The 25423-nt window shown below is 37.8% G+C and overlaps 2 protein-coding genes across 2 annotated transcripts; both read left to right on the top strand.

Annotated features, from left to right (window-relative positions):
- The first annotated feature begins 554 nt into the window (after window positions 1-554).
- On the top strand, window positions 555-12664 carry LOC137711614 (uncharacterized). Its single transcript, XM_068450869.2, has 4 exons — window positions 555-1254; window positions 1370-6619; window positions 6800-7126; window positions 12128-12664. Exons 2-4 carry the CDS (start codon window positions 6419-6421, stop codon window positions 12587-12589), a joined length of 990 nt encoding a protein of 329 aa, XP_068306970.2. The 5' UTR covers window positions 555-1254; window positions 1370-6418; the 3' UTR covers window positions 12590-12664.
- A 536-nt stretch (window positions 12665-13200) lies between these two features.
- On the top strand, window positions 13201-17174 carry LOC137710240 (LEAF RUST 10 DISEASE-RESISTANCE LOCUS RECEPTOR-LIKE PROTEIN KINASE-like 2.1). Its single transcript, XM_068449172.2, has 3 exons — window positions 13201-14044; window positions 15341-15376; window positions 15618-17174. Exons 1-3 carry the CDS (start codon window positions 13261-13263, stop codon window positions 16715-16717), a joined length of 1920 nt encoding a protein of 639 aa, XP_068305273.2. The 5' UTR covers window positions 13201-13260; the 3' UTR covers window positions 16718-17174.
- The last annotated feature ends 8249 nt before the right edge of the window (window positions 17175-25423 follow it).

The following is a 25423-nucleotide window of genomic DNA, read 5'->3' as shown; positions in this document are numbered from 1 at the left end:
GTGATACATAATGTGTTATTAAACAAATGGTAGGACATATGTGCTAAAAAGTTAATAACTTAAAAAATAAAATTTCTCACTATTCCTATTAAAACACGTGGTGTATCACTTGTGTTTCTGTCACAACTAAAAATTTCTCCTCTTTCTCAAGCATTGCAGTGAAAATTCCGAGAAGCCCACCTCAATTACGTAATTGAGTTAGTACCACATAAACACCTTTGGACGTGATAATTAGTGTGCATGTTATGAATATATTATATTACGAATGATTATGCCTAATCACCTATTCCTAACACTACCCATCTTCTTCTTCATCTTCAACTTGTTGATTATAGTCCCCTCTCCTATACGGGATGACAATTTCCGATACGCAGAGTGCCGCAGCTACTACGACTAATGTAGGCACCCTTTTAATAAAGGGGGGCTGACATTACCCTTTCAGTTGTTTACGTATATCACTTTCCTCTTGCATTCACTGGAAATTTCCTAGGCAGAAACGTACAGAAGTCCAGTCAATGTACAATATAAGCCGTCGTCGCATCCATCTCTCACGGACCCACTTCTCCCTTCCGATGGTCAAACAGATTATATCATATAATATTCCACCCCTTTGAATTTCAACTGTTGTATAATTTCATCACACTAGCTTTCCAATCCCTACTTTCAGACATTTCCAATTTCAAAACATAAAAATTTCGTCTTCTGAAATTACTTTAGTCTAAAGAAAGCATTGGAATTGGCACTGTAGAAATGAATAGTGTTTGGGTCCGAATTTCGTTTTATTTACGGGCGTGCCATTCCGTTAAAAAATGGGCTTTGTGGGTTTGGGCTCCGGATGGGGTTTTATTTGCTTGGTTGGAATTGTATTGGGCGGATGGGAATGGGGTTTGGGCACACAATCACCCACAGAGAGGAGTCACCTGTAGATTAGAGAGAGAGAGAGTGAGGGCCGCCAATTTTGACTCGGGGAGAGATGGCTGTGCTTCGGGTGGTTGGGGGAGGACAGGGGGACTGACATATTGGAGAGAGATGGGTGCTAGGGCTTTCGAGTTTCGACTCAGTGAGAGAGAGATTGATCTAGGTCCTCTGCCAGGACCTATGGGGTTTCCTCTGATTTTAGAGAGAGAGAGAGAGAATGAGGGGGAAGGCATGGTTGTGTGCAGTTTGTGGGGTTGGCCGGTCCCGTAGGGGTGACTGAGGGAGGTATGGGTGACTTTGATGGACCGACAGATTGGAGAGAGATGGGAGCTAGAGGTATGATGAGTTTATTGTTTTTAATTCATTGTTTACTGTTTGATTTGCCATCTGCTTTCTTCAAATTGTCATAGATATTTTTTTCCTTTTTTAAAGTTGTCATAGATTTTTTTAGGTGGTTTAGTTCATCGGCAGTCTATTGTTTTCCCTGGTAGAAAGGTCCAGGCTTGCTGTATCCTCCGACTCACTCCACTCTGTCTCTGTCTTTGTGATTCTGGGTTCTGTTCTGCCATTTTTTCTTCTCAAAGAAACCTAATTGCAGGTTCCTTTTCTATTTCCAAGCTTTTGTTATGCTCTGTGCTGATGTGAAATATTCTAACATTCAAATTAAAATTTTATGATTGTAGTATATGAAAGTAGGGATCGTTTTAGGCCGGGGATTAGAAGGGATGCTAATCAACACAATTAAGACTCAAAAACACTAAACTAGACTCTATAGACTCTAAACTAACTTAAAACACTCAAAACAGCAACAAACACTCAAAAAGACTCAATTTTAGACCTAACAAGTGTTTTGGACGAAAATAAACCTTAACTTGACTCAAAAGACTCAAAGAAAACAGATTTTGAATCAAATAACAAGACTAAATGAAAGGGGGACTGTTTTTGACGAATTTAAAACTTAAAACAAAAACTTTGTAGAAAACACTTTGTAAAAACGAAATTAGGTGAATTAAATGGGTGAAGGGCTAGTTAGAGGGTGCTTCTCCACACATGATATATGCATATAAACCAATTTCCAGTTATTTTTCCTTTAGACTATGAATGACAACACCCCAAGTTAGTTGCATCGCACAACTAACCATCAGATTTTCCTTATTTCATTGAATTAGATGGAATACTCATCTAAACCAAATTATCTTTCTCAAGTTCCCTATATGAAACGCATGATAGAGATACATGTCAAAAGTCATTAAGTTCTATGAAAATCATAAGTATTGATAAGGCATTCATCACTATGAAACACATGAGACTTATACCAAGGATTTACTTAACGCGATTGTGACTAGCAACATCCACTACTTGTGAATATAAGTGAATAACTATTACGTGAGACCTCTTTATACTCTAGCATCAAATTCATGCATGCAAATTAAGTGTCGACCCCCAACCCACATACATAAACAAGTTTTAATAACTTAGATAAGCAAATCACATTCAAGACTCAAGAAACAATAACTGGATATAATCAATTCATATAAAACATATAATCATGGTTTCGAATTCACCTCTAACTAAAAAGAAATTAGTTCCACATGTTCGCAAAACAAAGATAATTAAACTTAAACATTAAAAACAAAGATAGAATACACCTAGAAACACTCCAGGTGGCTCCTCCTTCCTTCCTTGCTGCCAACAATGGGGATTTGTGTGAATTTAGGCTCTTGAGGTGTGGTGGATGGTGTGGTGTGAATTTGTGGTAGAAGGTGGTGGTTTTTGAGTGTTGTGGCATCATGTATTTATAGCGTAAAGGGGAGGCACGAAATTGGGCTGAAAAAGAGAGGAATTAGGACTCCAAATCACCAAAGAACACGGACACTTTCAATCGGATTCCAAGGAGGACAAGGAATGGTACTCGTGGCAGATTCTAGAACTTCTAGAAGGGTTACATATGACATAAACTTAATGCACGAAAATAGGGCTTCTAGAACTTGATATTTAGGTGATTTAATGTGAAAAGGAGTCCTCTTTGAAGTTGGAATTAACGTAGGAAAAGATTATGATAGGATAAGATAAGATAACGTTGGATAAGGTTTGGATAAGATAAGGAAATTTGGATAAGGTTTGGATATGTGATGGGCCAGCCCACTAACCCAAGAGGAATCCTGACCTAAATTTGCCTTAGAAATGAGTTTTGAGTCAAAACTCATATTTACCCCAAGGGTTGGAGTAAGTTGAGGTAGGTTTATACCTAAAATTTGAGTGTTATTTCAAAGATTGGAGTAAAGACAAAAAATTCATGGGAAATGCAACCTAATTATTTTGAAGTGGTATTTCCTTTCCATGAATTCCTTTCTGCATACCAAACATAACTAAATTATTTCGTTTGCTGGAAAGTGGGCTTGAGATTGGAAATGAGAAATGTATGTTTTATGTTTTTTCCTGGTGGAAGTGTATTTCTCATGTTTTGTAAGGCCATGTTTGAGAAATGAATTCCTTGTTATCTGTTGACTCTAAAAACTACCAAGCATACGTGGCACATAAGCTGAGTAATTAATAAGCTAACTATGTCATTCGATTGTGTGCGGGGCATGCCAACTTGTTGACCGAGCTCGGCCAGGGAGTAAAATGTGTTGATGGTGCGTTGGGCACGTTCCTCACTTCTTGATCTTGCGACTACGGCCGAGGAAGGAACACGTCTCGCCCTTTGGGTTCTAGAGCCTGAAGACAAGGCTGCTAGTCTTGCGAAGTTCACGAATCGTCGGCATCGGGTTCGGTCACGGTGATTATATTTGTAAGAGTATAAGCACGCCGAACTGGCACCAAACTATACGGACACAAGTACTCAAAAGAGATGTATGTCTTGATGGTAAATGTGGTTCGACCGTCATAATGCCGAACTCTAAAACTTACTTGTGAATATCAAATCATAAACAACTCGACGTTCAATGTATCGAGCCCAATAACTTGTAACACCTCACTTCGCCGAGAAGGCTAATGAGATGACCTCTACCAACAAGACTCGAAAATCCTTGTTGGTCGATACTGGGATAGGTAATCAGTTGGCCTCGACGCAGTGCTGTTTATCCAAACTGAAGGTGCTTTGTGGTTGACTGATTCTATGGCAACAGTGATGTTTATCCAAACTGAAAATGTGTTGGCGAAAAAGGAAATAAAAATCTCAAGGTTGTTGAGAGGTTTCGCGTAGAGCGAGGGTTTGCGCAGGGCAATTTGTGTGTTGAATTGGAGAAGCCTTTCCCATTGCCTGCTACTCTGTATTTATAGTGGCTGTAAACCCATTGGATGATGTGCTTTTTTCCAACCAAAACTCCGTTTCCCGAGTTGTATGCGCAGACGCATCCATGCAATTTTGTAAAGAATTGCAATTCAATTACAATTCTTCCCTCAACCCATCATCTGGTCGCTCATCGCCTTCAACGCATGCATAATATTTCATGATGAGGCCACGTGCTTGCTTGATGAGATGTATTCTATCTCAAATGGAACTCTAGGTTGATAACAAGGAGCCACATGGGCTTGTCTCTGCCTAGATGTTGCATGCATGCCTATCTCCATTTAATCTTCATTAATTCAAATGGAAAATCACAAACCAACTCAATTTGATTGTGAATCAATCCAATCATCATGTGCTGCATGCTTCTCAAATCATATATGATTAGTCATCTAATAGTTTCAATGCAATGGGCCGATAGTGTAAAATTGGGTCCAAACACCATCCACATTGGGAAATTATTTTCTCCCTCGTGGGAAACCAATATAACATTAGATTTTTTTTTTTTTTTTATGACCAACCTACCATCACTGATAATTAGAAATGTCCATTATATTTAATAAAAAAAATATTTTCTTGTTAGTTTTCCATCATAACCAAATCGGAAAGAAAACTTTAGTTTCCCATTGCCATGCATCGGTGATGAAAAAATAATATATAATTAATATATGAGAGTTTTTTAGTCCTACTATTATTGATGTCTTTTGTGATAAATTCAAAATCTAGTAATAGGTTGTTAAGTTAGGACAATATCGGTGATATTAGTGGTGGACAATGCTTGAGCTACAAAATTTATCATAGTATCAAAATAGACCATTCTCTTGATATGTCCTGGGCCCGAGTTATTGTACTCGAATATGCTTCTTGAAGTTGGACTTTCAAAAAGATACCCTAGCTCTAACTTAAGTTAATTTATGACTGGTCATTCGAAAAGATAAGTGTTGGCTCCAGAGACTAAATATTGACTGACCAAGTTCTTGAAAAGATTGGCGTTAGTTCTTGTATAATGACTTGACCGATTTCTGATGTGGGAATTGGTTTCCTTTGTAACCTTGTTTGTGGTCACTTGTGAGGAGGCGTCTTAAAGAATAAAATTTCATATTGATCATATAAAAAAATATACAATTAAGTATATCGGTAATATCATAATATTAGTAATGGACGATACTGAGCCTACAAAATGCAAAATAAATGATGAAGATAATGAATCATGATAAACGTGGTCCCCTAATTTTCAATGCATAGATATTCTTGATCAACTTGCATCTCTTTTATTGCTTTCATGTTTAAAAAAGTGCAACTTGCAGGTAGGACCGTAGGAGCATTTTAAATGGTTATGGTTGGGAGGATGGAAACACCCTTTTTCTTTCTCCAGTGTCGAATCCAGGATTCATCCTTTTAATATTTCAAACTTAAACAATTAACAGATCATAAAAAATAGACCCTTACCAAACCATCCAAATTATAATGGTTGGAATTGACACACTTTTTTCTCTCCACATATATAACCAATTAAAGGTGATCTCAAATTTTTTTTTTTTCTTAAAAAAAATACTCTCACACACTATTTATGAAACAATAATTTGTTATTTGTTTGTGTCGAATGGACCCCTTAAATTAACAAGGGAGACCAAGACTTTTAGTTTTGCGTTGGTATTTGAGATGAAAGAAAATAGTTTCTGCACAACACCCTTTCACATTTTTTAGGAAAAAAAACAAATATGTCATACGTGTAAAGATGTAAGAGTTTTGTAAAAAGAAGTGCATAAATCACATTGTTAAAGAAACTGTACTTGGATGCTGGAAAATTTTCAGCAACTTCTATTTTTATCTAATCAGATTTTGATAGTGTTTAAATAATCAAAATTGTAAATACAAACGAGATATGTGTTCAAATCTAATTGGGTGAATGCAGGAGTGGGTGCTGAAGATTCAGCAGCCAATTATTGTTCCGCTAGGAATTGAGATGGAACTTACTTCAGTCAAACGTGGTTCTCTCCAACTCCTTTTCTCTCTTCTATTTATTTCCTTCCCTTGGCTCTTCTTCAACTGCAGGGGTTAGACATAAGATAATTTGAAGAATGAAAAAAAGAGAGCAAAAGGATGTTGGAAACTTTCTCTTATACTTTTGTAAATTCTTCCATTTTCTCCGTAATGCATTCGTTTTCTAATGTTTTCTCGTCTAGAAAAGTAGCTTTTTGAGCTGTGAAAATGAAGAGAATAACTAGGTCACGGTTTGATCCGAATACTCATGAAGAGGACAACAATCTGCAGGAAGATCAACTACAGAATGGTGCTACTTCAAGGTCCGTTGAGCCTCCAAATTCACCAGCAAAGCCTCCTTCTGAGCAATCTCTGACGCCGAAAATTGCTAGTATGCTTGGCGACAATGTGTACGAGGTGCCTATAAAGGTAGCATACCGTCGCTCAACAGTACTACTCATGACCATATGTGTGATTGTATATATTTAGTCTGGCTATAGAACAAACGTTCAAAATATGTATAGATAACGATACGTTTGGTTGTGTATACCTTCGTAAATTAATCATTTTATTAATGGATTAATTATACTAATTTCTTCTGCTAGCTAGGCTATTCCAGAATCAGCGGAGTGGATATTTTTAGTCGTTGCCCTAGGCCTAGAGATGTTATCAGCTGCTTTCGACCAGGCTTCGTCCCCAAGTAAACCCCACTACGCGCTACTGGGCATGCTGTGTGCTGTTGCAGCTCTTCTTACTACCATCTGGGAGCTCACTTACAAGGCTATAAAAGAAAGAGTCGTATTAAGGAGGTCGGGATTGCTAATGCTGCCCTACTTATTTTATCCGCCTCCTCGGAACACAGTTTTCGGTGATCTCTATGACATTTATGGATTAGTTGGCGGGATCTCTCAGTGCGCTTGCTCTGCAGTTCAGTACGTTTACTTTCTCCGGCATCAGATTCCAACTAACTAACTATATGTATAACAACCTATTTAGGACTGGTTTGGTATTGCTGTGCTTTGAAAAAAAACTGCTTCTGCTGTGCTGTGAGAATAAGCAGCTGTGAAATAAAGCAGCAGAGTGTTTGGTAAACTTTTTTGTAAAAGTGCTTTTGAAGAAAAAAAAGCAGTATTAGAGTGTTTGGTAAACTTTTATGTAAAACAGATGTGAAAAAAAGCCAGTTTTTCAAAGCTAGGTTTTGTAGCTTCTTGTTTTTGGCTTTTTTTCATCCAAAACTGTGAAAAAAAGCTGAAGCTGAGTGTTTACCAAACACAAAAACAGCTCCTAACTTTTTTTGATAGCAGCTTTTTTCAGAATCACCTCAGTACCAAACCAGGTCTTAATCTTTTGACAAGTGGCTTTGTTTTGACCATTGATTACTTCCTCACTTGGATCACACTCCTGAACTTCATCCATCTTACGTCCCCCCTCAAGCTGATGCTCGAGGACACTAAGCATCAAATTCCAACTAACTAACTATATGTATAACAACCTATTTAATCTTTTGACAAGTGGCTTTGTTTTGACCATTGATAAACTTCCTCACTTGGATCACACTCCTGAACTTCATCCTTCTTACACCATGCCTTTCTTGATCTTGTTCTTCTTCACCATCGCCTTCCGCTGGTTGGATTCCAAATGCTCTGAATCAGTATCATCATCATCCTCGTCACACATGGTTTGGAAATCATTTTTCAAAGAATTACGGATCCTCTTGATCACTTGTTCTTCCTCGACCAGAAACCAACTCGCCAAAACCAAATAATCATACTTCTCCATGCGTATATCGTAATCACTTTTCGTGCTGTCAAAGTATTTGAGATCACTTGACTCCTCCATCTTGCTCCTTCTTCTTCTTTTTGTTCTTCCACTCGAGAGTGAGATTGTAGAAGAATTCAACAGTATGCCGTTGCAAATGGCACACAACTGAGGGAGTGGGTGATATTTTATAGGGCAGTTTTCCTTGTGTGGTTAGGAAATTTTGGACTTCAAGTAAATGGATATAATCCTTTTAAAACTAGGAAACATTTTCATTACCTTAAAATATAGGAAACGTTTTTATTTGCTCGAAAGGCCAAAACTTGTACAAAATCCACATCTAATTAGGAAACAACCTCGGAAAGGTGAATCACTTCCTACCCAATCTGCATATGAGATGGCAGTAAGATGCAAATCACCTTTCTTGACCGTGGCTGATAGTGCTTCTCAAATGGCACATATGAAATGACGTGTTAAGAATATGAATCTCACATATATAAAAAAAGATTTTGTATGTGTTTATAAGTAATTGGACTATTCTCCATAAGGAAATGTTATTGGCACTCCAAAAATCTCATTTTACACTCCTTATAAGTGTATTTTTCTTTCCAAATATAGAAAGTTTGGAGTGTAGAATGAGATTTTTGAAGTACTAATAACAATTCCCTTCTCGATGTTGTCAATTAGTTTTATAATGAAGTTTCAACTTTCTTCATGTCTAATAGTCTAAGTAAGATATTGCCACTCGGTATTATGGTCTAGTGATATTCTTCTCTACTTGGAAGGGAGAGATCTTAGGTTCGAATCTCGTGGATGGCAAATTCGATACCAAATTAAGCTGCCAATTGTGTGGCTTTGCCGAACTCTCTCTCCTCTTAATGTAAAAATATCGATGTACTAAAAAAAAAATAGTCTAAGTAAGATATTCAGCCCACTGCTGGAAAGTAACAAGTGTAATATCTCCGACTCCTCGTCAAATGGCGATCTAACTTCTCAAGGCCTTTGATTAGCTATCTAATGGGAGTTCATGAAGGGTTGAGTAGTCTATCCGCATTTACTTTACCTTGTTCTGCATGTAAATGATAAATTACTAAAAACCCATGCATGTATTTCCAAAAAACCAATAATATCATGAAAAGGTATTGTGTCCTTAGATTGTGCAGATGTAGCCCACTCATCAACAAATAAGAAGTGTCTGTAGATTTTGTTGGTTTTCCTTCTTGATCTCACCTCTTCTCTCCAAACAAAAACAGAGGAAAGAAAGAATACTAAAAACGAATAGGAAATGATGTATGCCTACCAGTTTTCTTTTGAACAATCACGTTTATTTTTGTTTGGAAACAATTGAGGTTTTACTATGAGTAGCACTACCTATAAGCACGTTCAAAATCCATTATTCTTTAAATGAAAGATTCATATTCTTAACCCTCACGTAAAGCGAATTTTCAAGCCTAAAACGTAGTGGATACAAATTGGATGACGTGAAACCATTGGACTTAATATATGAAACAACCTGCTCTCTGGTACCATGAAGAAAATTGAAATTCCACCATAAACTCAATTTGCAATTTAAGGAGTAGCTCTACTTATAAGCACATACAAAATTAATTTTTTTTCCAATGTAAAATTGATACTATCAACATTGTTCTTTGACTCTCATCCATTTTATTATGTTTAAAGGTCCTAAATGTAAAGATGTGCTTGAAATTATTTTCCAAAATGAACAACTGACTAGTATCCACATAATTAAAATTATGATTTGAGGTTCTGTTCTCACCAATCTCCTTTCCTCCTAACAACTAATAATTTAACCAACTAACTTTATCGTTTGTTCATTTGTCCCGTTGAGTTGAGCTATGGACCATTACTTCCCACTCTTGCAGTCACTTTTGGGTTGCTCCTTATGTAATGCCCCGTTGTGTTTTGGGATATCTTTTAGCTTCATCGGCCCAAAAAGTAAAAATAAGTGAAAAAAAAACAAATACAGTCTAACCTTTTAGTAAATTAGAAATGAAATAAACTGAATTTTCTCTATTGAACATCAAAGTAAAAGTAAAGTTACACATATGAATAAAAGACTATTAGATTTCAATGAAGTTAAATAATTTAACGTTTCTGTTCAGATTACTTTAAGAACTATTGGAAAAGAAAATCCTCCGTCATTTTCACTTGTCATATTATAATTGATTCTTTGTGTGAAACTTGTTTAGTGTCATTTTCTCATTACTAAGTAATGTGAACTCTATTGAAGTTTTACATTTCTCCCACTTCTGAAATCCTATAGACATCATAGACTCATGAGAGAGCTCTACAGTTAATGTGACATCCCACATCGCTCAGGGGAGTGATCCTTATATGTATATTCTCATCCCTACCTAGCACGAGGTCTTTTGGGAGCTCACTGGCTTCGGGTTCCGTAGGAACTCTGAAGTTAAGTGAGAAGGGGGCTAGAGCAATCCCATGATGGGTGACCCATTGGGAAGTTGCTCGTGAGTTCCCAAAAACAAAACCTTGAGGGAATGGTAAGCCCAAAGCGGACAATATCGTGCTACGGTGGAGTCAGGCCGGGGAAGTGGTTCCGCCTAGGCCTGGATGTGACAATTAGTATCAGAGCCAAACCCTGGTCGTGGTGTGCCGACGAGGACGTCGAGCCCTCGTCGGGCCCCTAAGGGGGGTGGATTGTGACATCCCACATCGCCCAGGGGAGTGATCCTTATATGTATATTCTCATCCCTACCTAGCACGAAGCCTTTTGGGAGCTCACTGGCTTCGGGTTCTGTAGGAACTCCGAAGTTAAGCGAGAAAGGGGCTAGAGCAATCCCATGATGGGTGACCCACTGGGAAGTTATTCGTGAGTTCCCAAAAACAAAACCATGAGGGAATGGTAAGCTCAAAGCGGACAATATCGTGTTACGGTGGTGGAGTGGGCCCGGAAAGTGATCTGTCCCGGACCGGGATGTGACAATTAACTCACTGCCTACCATTGAGTGTGTTAAACTTGAAAAAGAAAATAAAAAATAAAAATAGAAAACTAGCAAATAGCTCGTTTGAATGTGCTTTTAAAATGACTGAAAACGCTTTTAGAGAAAATGTTTTTGGGTTTCAAAAGCATTTAAAGTGCTTCTGCAAGAAGCACCAATTTTGTGCTTCTGCAAGAAGCACCAATTTTGTGCTTCTTCCATGAAGCACTTTAAGTGCTTTTTCAGGATTTATTTGTATTTTTACTAAGGATTAGTTCTAAAAACATTTTTACCAAAAGCGCTTTCAGTCATTTTAAAAGTACATCCAAACGAGCTCTACCTAACCAGAGAGCTTCTAGAATCAGACAACATCACTACATGAAAAGTCTTAATTGAAAACCATTGAGTAGAAACACTTATCTTCCCGCAAAATTTTATGTGTAATATAAAGTTAAGATAATACTAGGAAAATCAAATTTCTAAGTTAAATTTTATGAACTAGATGATGTTGATGATTATATTATTACAAATGTTTAATTAACATTTTTATTTTTTATTAGCGACATCTTATTTAATTTATTAATTTAATTTAAAATTTTAATCTCATAACATTTTTCTTAAAGTCAAAGAAAATGATATTTGAGGAGGCAACATGCCTCTTGTCGTCCTCTGGATAGCCAATCAAAAGATTAGAGAATCCAATGTTCGATAGCAAGCTAGATTGTTTATATTTAATTTGTAACAATAATTTTTTGTTTGTTTGTTTCGAATGGGCCCCTTAAATTCACAAGGGAGACCAAAACTTTTAGTTTTGCGTTGATATTTTTTTTGTTTTTTTAAGAAGAACAACGGATGATAAGTTATGATTATTCATTTTTTTGGAAACCTAAAAAGCTTAAATTCTTGGTTATAAGTCTGGCTTCCACGTCAGAAGCGAGTTTTGAATTCAAGACCTTCAGTTTTTAATTTGAAAAAAAATCTCGCAATCTACTATTTACTATTGCACCCCTAACTCGTAGTTTTTTACATTGATATTTAAGATGAAGGAAAATAGTTTCTGCACAACATATTTTCACATTTAATAAGAAAAAAAACAAATATGTCATATGCGTAAAGATGTAAAAGTTACGTAAAAAGAAGTGCATAAATCAGATTGTCCGCACTCAGATGCTGAAAATTTAGTTGGCGGGTCTCTTAGTGCGCTTACTCTGCAATTCAGTACGTTTACTTTCTCCGGCACGCTGATAATCCAATCAAATCATCCCTCTTGCCAGCGATCTCCGGCGCGCTGGTAATGACAAATATACCCTATCCAATCAAAGTGGAAATTGTTGTTCTTATTGGTGACTTTCCAACTGGAGAGGATGACAACTGGACAGAAGAAGATTCTGAGAACAACATCTTGAGACAGCTTACTGGCCGAAGGCGACACTTGCTTGCTGGAGAAGTAAGGCTCACGGTGAGAGATGGGTCTGCTACAATTGGGGTTGTTGAGTTCACGGAGAGTTCGAGCTGGATTAGGAGCAAAAAATTTAGGCTGGGTGCGCGAGTGGTACCAAGCCCAGGCTATCAGGGTTTAAGGATCCGTGCAGCGGTCACGGAAGCTTTCGTTGTTAAGGATCATCGTGGCAAGCATCATCTTCCTCGCTACTTATCCCATACGAGAAACAATTCGGTATAAGATGCAAGTCACATTTTGCAACTTTGTGCTACAATTCATTCAACGTTCAATAGAAAGCAAGGAACATTTTCAATTAACTCTTCTTTTTTCCTTTTCTTCTAAATAAAGAAAATAATCTACAATGTTACAGTATTTATAGATTTGCTAAAGAACATTAAAATGTCATGTCGAAACTTCACAAAATAAATTACTACATGTGTAATGATTAATTTCACTACCATTACCATTAAAAAGCCAATATCAATGTTGATCAGTTCTGATAAACACCTTTTGGGGGTATGCAAGTGTTCAAATCTTTGAACAAAACTTGTCAAACGACGAAAAGTCAGCGGGGCCCACTTTTTCAAGCACTGTAGTGAAAATTCCGAGAAGTCTACCTCAATTACGTAATTGAGGGATTTATCTTCCCTCTCCATCTCATACTTTTCTGATCTCATTCACAATCAAGTTACGTCAACATTTTATATTGATTTTTTTATAAAAATAATAAGATAAAAAACAATAAGAATATAAAATGTTAACATAGTTTAACCGTAACCACAAAAATACTAAAAGATGAGAAGGGTATAAGATAGGGAGAGTAGAAAATTCAGGTCTGTAATTGAGTTAGTACTACATAAACACCTTTGAACGTGATAATTAATGTGCATGTTGTGAATATATTACTACGAATGATTATGCCTACTCACCTATTCCTAACACTACCTATCTTCTTCTTCATCTTCAACTTCTTGATTGTCATCCCCTCTGTTATTGGGGATGACAATTTCCGATATTCAGAGTGCCGCAGCTACTACGACTGCGGCCTCCTCAAAAACATCTCCTACCCCTTCTGGGCCACCGGCAACCACCCTCAACACTGCGGCCGCGAAGACTACGAGCTCACCTGCCGAGAAGATCAATACCCTGTCATGAAAATTGAAGACCAGGATTTTCTTGTGTTAAACTTAAGTCGACAGTTTTACACCATGACAATCGCTCGCTCAGATCTCTGGGACACCCCCTGCACTGACAACATCGTCAACACCACTTTGGACTACGACCGGTTTTCGTACGTCCCAGCTGTTCGGAACCTGACGCTGCTCTACGGCTGCCAGCCGGGGAACATGTCCATACCCAATAGCTTCACTTGCAAGGTGAAGGGTACGGACCGCGACGACATTTCGTACTATGTTGATGACCCTTTTTCGAGGATTCGTATGGGAAATTGGACCTCGTGTTATTTGAATTTTCGAGTACCGATTATGTGGGAGGGTGTGGATGTTATGCCTGACACGCCGGATAAGCTCAAACAGGTTTTGAAACAGGGGTTTCAGGTGGGGTACGAGGCGGAGTGGGAGCTCTGTCGGCGATGTGTATTATCCAATGGAACCTGTGGGTCGAAATCGAATTCTAATTCGTTTGTCTGTTATTGCGGCGATGGACCTCGTGATCGAATATGTTCGCGTTCTGGTGGTATGTATATCAATTTCTTCTTAGTTTCTCCATTAATTTCTTCAAATCAGTTTTCTTCGTTTAATTTAGAGTTCTTTAGATATAATCTTATGCAACACTTATTTTCTTGACAAAAACTCATTTCATTTTAAACATCCAAGTAAAACCCAAATTTGAAGTAGAATGCCATGTAAACAAATAAATACCTATTATTTTCAAACTATTTACAATTGTGCCACAACACTCTAATTATGTTAATGAATTTAATTATCCACCATAATTATGAGAAATAAGTGCCTTATTATTATAAAATTATCTACTTTATACTTCTCTTACCATCATATGTTTCATTTCTTTTATTTGTTTGACAATCATTATAGGTAAATTATTTTGTATGTATGTATTAGACACATTTTGTTAAAATTATATATATCCGTACAAATAATTTATCTATGTTTTTATGTAAAATAATATGTAATTAATTAATTTGAATCAATTAGCAAAAAAACATTTATTTATTTTGTAGGTAAATTATTTTTCATGTGATATTACATATGTACTAGCCACATTTTGTTATTATTAGATAAAGTGTGCAATCAATCGACATTCTTTTATTTTGTAGGTAAATTATTTTGCATGTAGGTAAATTGTTTAATATTTTTTTTTGCAAGATATTGGTATTTAATTAATTTGGAGTAAAAAATATTTATTTATTTTGTGGGTAAATTATTTTGAATGTATCATTACATAATTTACTAGGAACTTATATTGTTATATATGTTGTGCAAAATAATTTACCTATGTTACATTTAAAATATTGATAATTTTGAATAAAATAACTTTTTTATATTTGTAGGATATACTAATTTACCTGTTAGCATCATGTGAAAATAACTATACAAGGAACATTGGTATCATGTAAATATTTGAACATTTAATTGAATGAAATAATGTAAAATAAATGTAGATAATAAGTGAGAGACCCAAAGTAAGTGTTATTAGGGGTAGTTTAGACATCCAAAAATACAAATTTTGCCAAGTCAAACTTAATTATGGATATTGCTTAGTTGGAGCCTAGTCATTAGGTTTTTGTTAGAGAAATTTATCACGATGGGTTTTAATTAAAGAAAATTGAATTTCAAGGGGTGTACTCATATTTTCAGTTTAATTTAAGATTAGGGATAGTAATTAAGGTTAAGTCTGATTTAAAGTAGGGTTTTTCATTTAGAGTTTTCCATTATTAGTCAAATTTTCTAATGATCTTTTTTTTTTGCCCTTAGTATTCTAAGAATCCTGCTACTTTGATTGCTTTTGCAGGCAGTACATCGAAATGGAAAAGGACGGTTGTTGTAGGTAATATATCAGCAGCCCTTCATAAATCAATAGACTAAAACAAGGGAGGAATGGAAAAGGAGGGACGAGAGTGCGAAAATCACTCTCAACTATTATTACTGCGGCTATATTAATGTGTACTATTTTCTGTTTTACAAATGCTGCAAGAGAAAGCAATATACTCCATATCAACCTATTTTCCTATTTCTGTTCAGAATACATTAAAATTACTAACCATTAATCATCTTGTGGCCTGCAACAGCTGCTTCTGCTGCTGGAAGTGTGCTCATGATCTGTGTTATTGTTCGCTGTATTGAAGCTAGGAAGCAAATTTTCAAGAGAAGCAACAATCAAGATCTCGAGGCTTTCATAAGGACTAATGGACCTCTAGCAGTAAAAAGATACAAGTTTTCAGAAATCCGAAAAGTGACCAAGTCATTTAAAGATAAACTAGGTCAAGGAGGTTATGGAGATGTGTACAAAGGCAATCTGCTGGATGGTAGTCCTGTCGCTGTGAAGGTTCTCAAAGCATGCAAAGGGAGTGGAGAGGACTTCATAAACGAGGTTTCAAGCATTAGTAGAACTTCCCACGTCAATGTTGTCACTTTGCTAGGGTATTGCTTTGAAGGTCAGAAAAAAGCTCTCATATATGAGTTCATGCCCAATGGATCACTCGAAAAGTACATTTACAACAAAAATGCTTTGCAAACGAGTAATCCACAATTGGAAGTGGAACAACTACTCGATATTGTTACCGGGATAGCTCGAGGACTCGAGTACTTGCACCTCGGATGCAACACGCGAATTTTACATTTTGACATAAAACCGCATAATATTCTTTTGGATGAAAACTTTTGCCCCAAGATTTCTGATTTTGGGCTTTCGAAACTTTGCCTCAACAAGGAGAGTATTACGTCGATGTTGGATGCAAGAGGGACAATTGGGTATATTTCTCCGGAAGTGTTTTGTAGAAACTTTGGAGGAGTTTCAGTTAAGGCTGATGTCTACAGCTATGGAATGATGGTTCTGGAGATGGTTGGAGGAAGAAAGAACATCAATGTTCGAAATAGCCACACGAGTGATGTTTGTTTTCCGGATTGGGTTTATAAGCAGCTTGAGATGGGCAGCAGTTCAGGGTTGCCCAATGGTGCGACAGAAGAGGAAAACGAATTTGCGAGGAAGATGATTTTGGTAGGGTTGTGGTGCATACAGACGAAGCCATCAGATAGGCCATCTATGAGTAGAGTGATTGAAATGCTGCAAGGAAGCATTGAAGCCTTGCAAATACCACCAAAGCCTGTCCTAACTTTTCCACCACCAGAATTTTCCGCGTTATCACTTACATGTTCTTTTCTGGATTAATTGGTGTACATCTTATTGAAAATTCAGTTCCTATGCTATACCGGGCTTGGACCATGTCTCCCGAATAATCTCAGCACATATGGCGCAAGACGATTCTACATATCGAGGTCGGAATGGAATCGGATGTTTTCACATCTCACCGTAGTGCCCGGTTTGTCTTTCCGATTGATGAACAAGAAGGTAGTTTACTTGCTCAACCACAAGAAGAGGAAGCTTGCTTACGAGCTGTCACCCTCGTTGACCACTAGAAGAAAATTTTAAAATTAGCGACTTTATCTTCTATCTACTTGTTAAGGCCTATCCTTTGACTTCTTTATGTTTTTTTAAATAATTAATGTAGTTAGCATAACGCTTTTAAAGTCTAGTAAAGGCATATGTGATTGTTTATGTAATGTAGTGCTTTATGTAGTAGTAATGAATTGATCTTTTGGATAAATGCCATTTGCTTTCCTTGCAATGTCCAAGCCAAGGGTTTCCTAGAAAAAAAGAATGCGCTAGGGGACTGCATGAGTTTCACAATTTCAAATTCGCCTAATACAGAAAATGTAAGATCTCACATCGACCAACGGAGAGGAAGTGATGTGCCTTATATGTACATACTCCCCTCCATATAGTACGAGGCCTTTTGAGAACTCACTGGCTTCGATTCCATCGGAACTCCGAAGTTAAGCGAGTTCAGGCAAAAACAATCACAGGATGGGTGACACACTGGAAAGTTGCTCATGAGTTTCCAGAAACAAAACCGTAAGGGAATGGTAAGCCCAAAATGGACAATATCGTGCTACAGCGGAGCCGAGCCGAGCAGACAATATCGTGCTACAGCGGAGCCACAATATCGTGCTACAGCGGAGCCGGTCTGGGATGTGACAGAATGGTATCAGAGCCACTCTGTCGTTCAGTAAGGATGTGCTGGCGTTAAGTGGGGTGGATTGTAAAATCCCACATCGACCAACAGAGAGGGGGTGATGTGCCTTATATGTAAATACATGCTCCCATCCATGTAACACGAAGCCTTTTGGGAATTCATTGGCCGACACTGGCTTCAGATTCCATCGGAACTCCGAAGTTAAGCGAGTTCGGGCGAGAGCAATCCCAGGATGGGTGACCCACTGGAAAGTTGCTCATGAGTTTCCAGAAACAAAACCTGTGCCTACTAAAACATCGAAACACATAAGTCCAAAGTGGACAATATCGTGCTACGGCGGAGTCGGTCTGGGATGTGACAGAAAACCTGTGCCTACTAAAACACCGAAACACATAAGTAAACAACTCACTATGATTTTCAATTATTGAGTTTGCAATTTCGAATTCCCTTATCCCCGGTAATCATAATTACATGAGTTGCATAACCAATGGTCAGAACCATTACTCAGAGCGTTTCTCTTCTTCTTCTTCGCGATCTTCAATGAGCCTCCCATGCCTTTCTTGACCCTGTTCTTCTTCACCATCGCCTTCCGCTTCTTGCATTCCGAATGCACTGAATCAGTATCAACATCATCCTCGTCACACATGCTTTGGAAATCTCTTTTCAAAGAATTACTCTGCATCATTTGCTCTTCCTCGATCAGAAACCGACTCGCCGCAACCAAATAATCATACTTCCCCATGCGTATATCGTAATCACTTTTCGTGCCCTCAAAGTATTTGTGATCACTTGACTCCTCCATCTTGCGCCTTCTTCTTTGTGTTCTTGCACTCGAGAGAGAGATTGTAGAAGAATTCAACAGTATGCCGTTGCCAATGGCAAACAACTGAGGGAGTGGGTGATATTTTATAGGGCAGTTTTCCTTGTGTGGTTAGGAAATATTGGACTTCAAGTAAATGGATATAATCCTTTTAATACTAGGAAACATTTTCGTTACCTAAAAAAATAGGAAACGTTTTTATTTGTTCAAAAGGCCAAAACTTGTACAAAATCCACATCTAATTAGGAAACAATCTCGGAAAGGTGAATCACTTCCTACCCAATCTGCATATGAGAAGGCAGTGAGATACAAATCACCTTTCTTGACCATGGCTGATAGTGCTTCTCAAATGGCACACATCTAATGACTGTTAGAACCAGAAATGACAAATAAGTTTTGTAAATGCAAAGCTTAACAACGCTAGAAGTCTGGGAGAATGCTTATTCGATTAAAGAACAATCATCATGGCTATTAAATAGCCTTACATCCAAACAGAAAAGTAAACAGCAACCCACGATGTTACAAGCCCTAGAATCGTGGTCATGACTAAGTCTTTTAAAACAGAAAATGCAAACTTATCCCTCAGGTATAGGAGGGTTATTAGCACGACTCAAAACAAACCCTAAAAACAAGGATCCTAACTCTAATAGTTAGGAGCAACCCAACAACTTCATCATCCTCCCTTAAACTGAATGCCATTGACATTTAGTTTATTCCAGAATATTCGCAAACGCCCATCAAACGTCGCAGCTTCTGAAATGCTTCAAGCTTCAATGGTTTTGTCATGATATCCGCAACCTGCTCCTGGGTAGAGCACTGTAATAGCTCCACTACTTCATCTTTAATAAGATCTCTAAGAAAATGAAAGCGCACATCTATGTGCTTGCTCCGTCCGTGCATAACTGGATTTTTCGAGAGCTTAATTGCTGAAACATTGTCGCAGTATACCACTGTAGGCCTGGTTTGCACCTGATTCAAACTTTCCAGAACTCTTCTTAACCAAACAGCTTGGCATGCACTTGAAGCTGCAGCAATGAACTCCGCTTCAGTGGTGGAGAGAGTAACCACAGGCTGCTTCTTTGACGACCATGATACTGCACTTGAATTCATAAAAACATAGCCTGAAGTACTCTTCCTGTCGTCCTGATCACCAGCATAATCGCTGTCCGTATAGCCAATAAACTTGTCATTTCCTCCCTTCTTGTAGAACACTCCAAATCCAACTGTGCCCTTCACATACCTTAGTATTCTTTTTGCTGCCAGCAAGTGAGACTCAGTGGGATGCTCCATGTATCTGCTAATCAAACTCACACTAAACATTAGATCAGGACGCGTAGCTGTTAAATACATGAGACTGCCCACCATTTGCTTGTAAAGAGTGCCGTCAACTTTCATTCCTTCCTCGTCCCGTGTAAGTTTAAAACCAGGAACCACTGGATTATGCACTGGGTTGCATTGGTGCAAATTAAATCGCTCTAACACTTCTTGCGCATACTTCCTTTGACTTATGAAAATGCCATCTGTTTTTTGCACAACCTCAATACCAAGGAAGTACCTCATTTTTCCGAGATCCGTCATATCAAATTCATCCATCATGGACTTCTTGAATTGCTCAAACATAAACTCATCATTTCCAGTAAAAATTAGGTCATCAACGTAAAGGCAAACAATCAGAATTTTACCTCCTTCCGCTGTTTTTGTGAACAAAGTATGCTCGTAGGGACATTTTTTAAATCCCTCCTTGATGAAGTATGACTCTATGCGACTGTACCAGGCTCGTGGAGCTTGTTTGAGTCCGTATAATGCCTTTTTGAGACGATACACCTTTGTTTCCTTCCCCTTCTGTTCGTAACCAGGTGGCTGTTCAACGAAAACTTCTTCATGAATTTCTCCATGCAAAAATGCCGATTTCACGTCGAGTTGATAAATCATCCAATCCTCTTGTGCAGCAATAGAAATAACCATTCGAATTGTATCAAGACGAGCTACTGGTGCAAATACTTCAGCGTAATCCACCCCATATTGTTGGCTGTATCCCTTAGCAACTAGACGAGCCTTGTACTTGTTCACTTCCCCATTCTCATTAAGCTTCGTCTTGAAAATCCACTTCACTCCAATGGTTTTTCCCCCTGACGGTAGATCCGTTAATTCCCACGTATCATTCCTCTCTATTGCTTCAATTTCCTGGTTCATGGCCTGCCTCCATTTTTCACTTCTCACGGCATCATCATATGTTGTGGGATCACTGTCAGTTAGCAAAGCTAACTGAGCCAAAGTCGCACTTTCCTCATCTGAGAGTCCTGCACCAGTTTCGTAATCTTGCATCCAAGTTGGTGGCCTCCGTGTTCGTCCTGCACGAGGTGGGCTGTCTTCATTTGTGGTTTCTCCATTTTCGAATGAGTCACTGTCGTTTGACTCACTGTTTTCAGTGTCTTCACCAGCTTCAGGTGCTTCTTCATTTCCTTCATCTTCCGTATCTGTTTCTTCATCTGATTCCCACTCAAGATCTGCCAAAATGGCTGGCTCATGACTGTCATCCCACTTCCATTGTTGATCTTCTCCAAAAATCACATCTCGGCTTATGATAATTTTATGTGAAATAGGATCAAACAGCCTATAGGCCTTAGATTCTTCACTTACCCCCAACAATATGCACTTAAGACTTTTGGCATCCAGTTTCACTCTTTTGTGGTCAGGCACGTGCACATGGGATATACATCCAAATATTCTAAAGTGGTCGACAGACGGTTTGTACCCACTCCAAGCTTCTTCAGGTGTTTTATTCTTCACGGCAAAAGTTGGGCTTCGATTCAGCACATGCACTGTCCAGTTGACTGCTTCAGGCCAAAAGGTTTTAGGAATATGTTTCTCTGATAACATACTTCGTACCATATTCATAATTGTTCGATTTTTCCTCTCGGCAACACCATTTTGCTGAGGAGTATAGGCAGCCGTCAATTGCCTTTGGATCCCATTCTCATTACAGAAACTTGTGAACTCGGATGATGTGAATTCACCCCCACGATCTGTTCTCAGGCTCCTTATGAATGCTCCGGTTTCCTTCTCAACCTTAGCCTTGTAAGTTTTGAATGTGGCAAAAGCTTCTGATTTTTCAACTAGGAAATAAACCCAAGTTTTACGACTGAAATCATCAATAAAGGTGATTAAGTACCTTTTCTTGCTATTTGAAATTGGGTTTATCGGGCCACATATGTCAGCATGTATTAATTGAAGGATCTTGGAGGCTTTCCACAAGCTTTCCTTTGGAAAAGGATCACGGTGCTGTTTTCCCACAAGGCAGTTCTCGCACACTTTCTGAGAAACTTTGAACTTTGGTAACCCTTCAACCATATTCTTCTTTTGAATCACTTTGAGTCCATTCCAGCTGAGGTGCCCATAACGACAGTGCCAAAGATCTGCTTGATTTGTGTTCATCACGGAGAGACATTTTTGTTCTTTTGGTGGGCAGCGAGCAAGCACAGCAAACATTCTATTGTATGTCATCTCAGTTTCAATGATAAGACCTTTCTCAGGATGAAAGACCTTACATTTTCCATATCGCATAAGCACAGCAAGTCCTCTTTCTTGAAGTTGGCCTATGCTAAGCAAGTTATTCTTCAAATCTGGTACATAGTAAACTTCTGTAATCACATGTACGATCCCGTTCACCTCCATTCGAACCTTGCCCTTGCCTTGGACCGTGATACTAGAATCATTGCCCAGCCTCACTGACTCTTTGAAGTTGCTATCCAGTTCGATAAATATTTCCCTTTGGCCACACATATGGTTGCTACACCCAGAATCGAGGAACCAAATGTATTCCGTCCCAGCTTCTTGAAAGTCCACCTGTGCCATCAACAACATCTCTTCCTTGGTTTCTGCGTAGTTCACCTTTGGATCTCTTGCTCTCTTAGGGCATTCCCATTGAAAATGCCCTAATTCATGACAATTATAGCATTCCAGGATAGATTTGTCGAACCCAAATCTACCTCTTCCCCTTCCTCTTCCACGATAATTACCTCGACCACCACTTCTTCCTCCCTGCTGAGCACCTGCCATCACTTGGAGTGCTTGTTCATCGACAGCATGCCGGCTGATTCTTTGTTCATGTACCAAGAGACTGCTCTGAAGCTCATCTATGGACAAAATGTCCAAGTCATTTGACTCCTCAATTGAGCAAACGACATAATCGTATTTTGAAGCCATAGACCTCAAAATTTTTTCAATAATCACCACATCCTCCATTTTCTCTCCGTGACTCCTCATCTTGTTCGCTATGATAAGCGTCATTCCAAAATAATCGTTGACAGATTCTCCAGTCTTCATGTGCAGCATTTCAAACTCTTTACGAAGAGCTTGCAGTTGAGCACGTTTGACCCGTGCCGTCCCCTGATATTTCTGCTTCAAGGAATCCCATATATCTTTTGCAGTATCCTTCTTCAAGATTGTCTCTAGGATCGAACGATCAATGGCCTGGAATAAGTAGTTCTTGGCCTTCAAATCTTTCAGCTTCTGATCTTCCAATACCTTCTTCTGCGTCTCACTGATATCACTTCCTTCTGCTGCTGCATTGATCCCCGTTTCCACCAGGTTCCAGTATTCCTTGGAACGTAAGAAGTTCTCCATTAGCATGCTCCAGTGATCATAGTGTCCATCAAGCCTTGGAATGGCAGGTTGCACGAAACTGTTCTCAGATGCCATGTCTTTTGTTCCTTCACGCTAGTGATTGTAATACACGTTTTGGTCAGGCCTCGTGATGGGGCTCTGATACCAGATGTTAGAACCAGAAATGACAAATAAGTTTTGTAAATGCAAAGCTTAACAACGCTAGAAGTCTGGGAGAATGCTTATTCGATTAAAGAACAATCATCATGGCTATTAAATAGCCTTACATCCAAACAGAAAAGTAAACAGCAACCCACGATGTTACAAGCCCTAGAATCGTGGTCATGACTAAGTCTTTTAAAACAGAAAATGCAAACTTATCCCTCAGGTATAGGAGGGTTATTAGCACGACTCAAAACAAACCCTAAAAACAAGGATCCTAACTCTAATAGTTAGGAACAACCCAACAACTTCATCAATGACGTGTTGTGAATATGAATCTCACTTATAAAAAAAAAGATCTTGTATGTGCTTATAAGTAATTGGACTATTCTCCATATTATCAATTAGTTTTATGACGAAATTTCAACTTTCTTCATGTCTAATAAGTAAGATATTATCACTTAGTACTACGGTCTGGTGGTATTCCTCTCCACTTGAAAGTGAGAGGTTTTAAGTTCGAATTCGATACCAAATAAGGCTGCCTATTGTGTGGCTTTGCTGAACTCTTCTTCTTCTTAGTGTAAAAATATCAATGTAGTACAAAAAAAAAAAAAAAAAAAAAAAAAGGAAAAGGTCCAAGTAAGATATTCAGCCCACTGCTGGAAAGTATCAAGTGTAGCATCTCGGACTCCTCGTCGGATGGCGATCTAACGTCTCAGGGCCTTTGATTAGCCATCTAATTGGAGTTCATGAAGGGTTGACTAATCTAACCGCATTTACTTTACCTTGTTCTGCATGTAAATCGTAAATACTAAAAACCCATGCATGTATTTCCAAAAAACTAATAATATCATGAAAAGGTATTGTGTGTCATTAGATTGTGCAGATGTAGCCCACTCATCAGCATATGAGAAGTGTCTGTAGATTTTGCCCGTTTTCCTTCTTGATCTCACCTCTTCTCTCCAAACAAAAACAGAGGAAAGAAAGAATACTAAAAACGAATAGGAAATGATGTATGCCTACCAGTTTTCTTTTGAACGATCATGTTTATTTTATTTGGAGAAAGTTGAGGTTTTACTATAAGTAGCACCAAGGACAAAGTTAGAAATTTCTTCAAGTGGGGGCAACCAAAAACTACTAAAAAAACCTTATTACAATATGACTATACACAATATGATATTAAAGACTGGTTTCAAATGATGATGTATCACAATTCCAAAGTTACAAAAATTTCAATATAATAGTGAAAAGTGGCAAAGTGATGAGAAAAATATAAGTACATGATAAACGGGAGAGGGTTTTTTCGGTTTGAATGACAAAACAAGAGCACTATTGCTCATATAATATTTGATATGGAGTACAAGTAGAATGAATGTATGTTGGACATTAGATACATATATTATCTTCAAATATAACCTATGTATACTATATAATTGTAGTCTACAACTTAACAAACGAATTACTTATGAGTAGCACTACCTATAAGCACATTCAAAATCCATTATTTTTTAAATGTAAGATTCATATTCTTAACCCTCACATGTGGTGGATTTTCAAGCCTAAAACATAGTAAATACAAATTGGATAACATGAAGCCGTTGGACTTAATATATGAAACAACTTGCTCTCTGGTACTATGATGAAAATTGAAATTCCACCATAAACTTAATTTGCAATATGAGAAGTAGCTCTACTTATAAGCACATACAAAGTTCATTTTTTTCCCCGATGTAAAATTCATGCTATCAACATTGTTCTTCGACTCTCATCCATTTTATTATATTTAAAGGTCCTAAATGTAAAGATGTGCTTGAAATTATTAACCAAAACGAACAACTGACTAGTATCCACATGATTAAAATTATGATTCAGGGTTATAATCCCACTAATCTCCTTTTCTCCCAACAACTAATAATTTAACCACCTAACTCTATCATTTATCCTTTGTCCCGTTGAGTTGAGTTGAGCTATCGACTGTTACTACCCACTTTTGCAGTCACATTTGGGCTACTCCTTATGTGGTGCCCCCATTGTGTTTTGGGCTATCTTTTAGCTTCATCAGCCCAAAAAGTAACAATAAGTAGAAAGAAAAGAAAAAAATAAAAAATAAAACCTTTTAGTAAATTAAAAATAAAATACACTGAATTTCTCTAATGAACATTAAAAGTAAAAGTAAAGTTACACATGAATAAAAGCCATTAGATTCCAACGAAGTTAAATAATTTAATGTTTCTGTTTAGATGTGTAACTTAAA

The sequence above is a fragment of the Pyrus communis genome, chromosome 6 (assembly GCF_041283825.1).
Source record: "Pyrus communis isolate YQ-2024b chromosome 6, ASM4128382v1, whole genome shotgun sequence".
Lineage (NCBI taxonomy): Eukaryota > Viridiplantae > Streptophyta > Magnoliopsida > Rosales > Rosaceae > Pyrus > Pyrus communis.
Note: the sequence above shows the minus strand (reverse complement) of the source record. Positions and strands in the feature narration are given on the sequence as shown.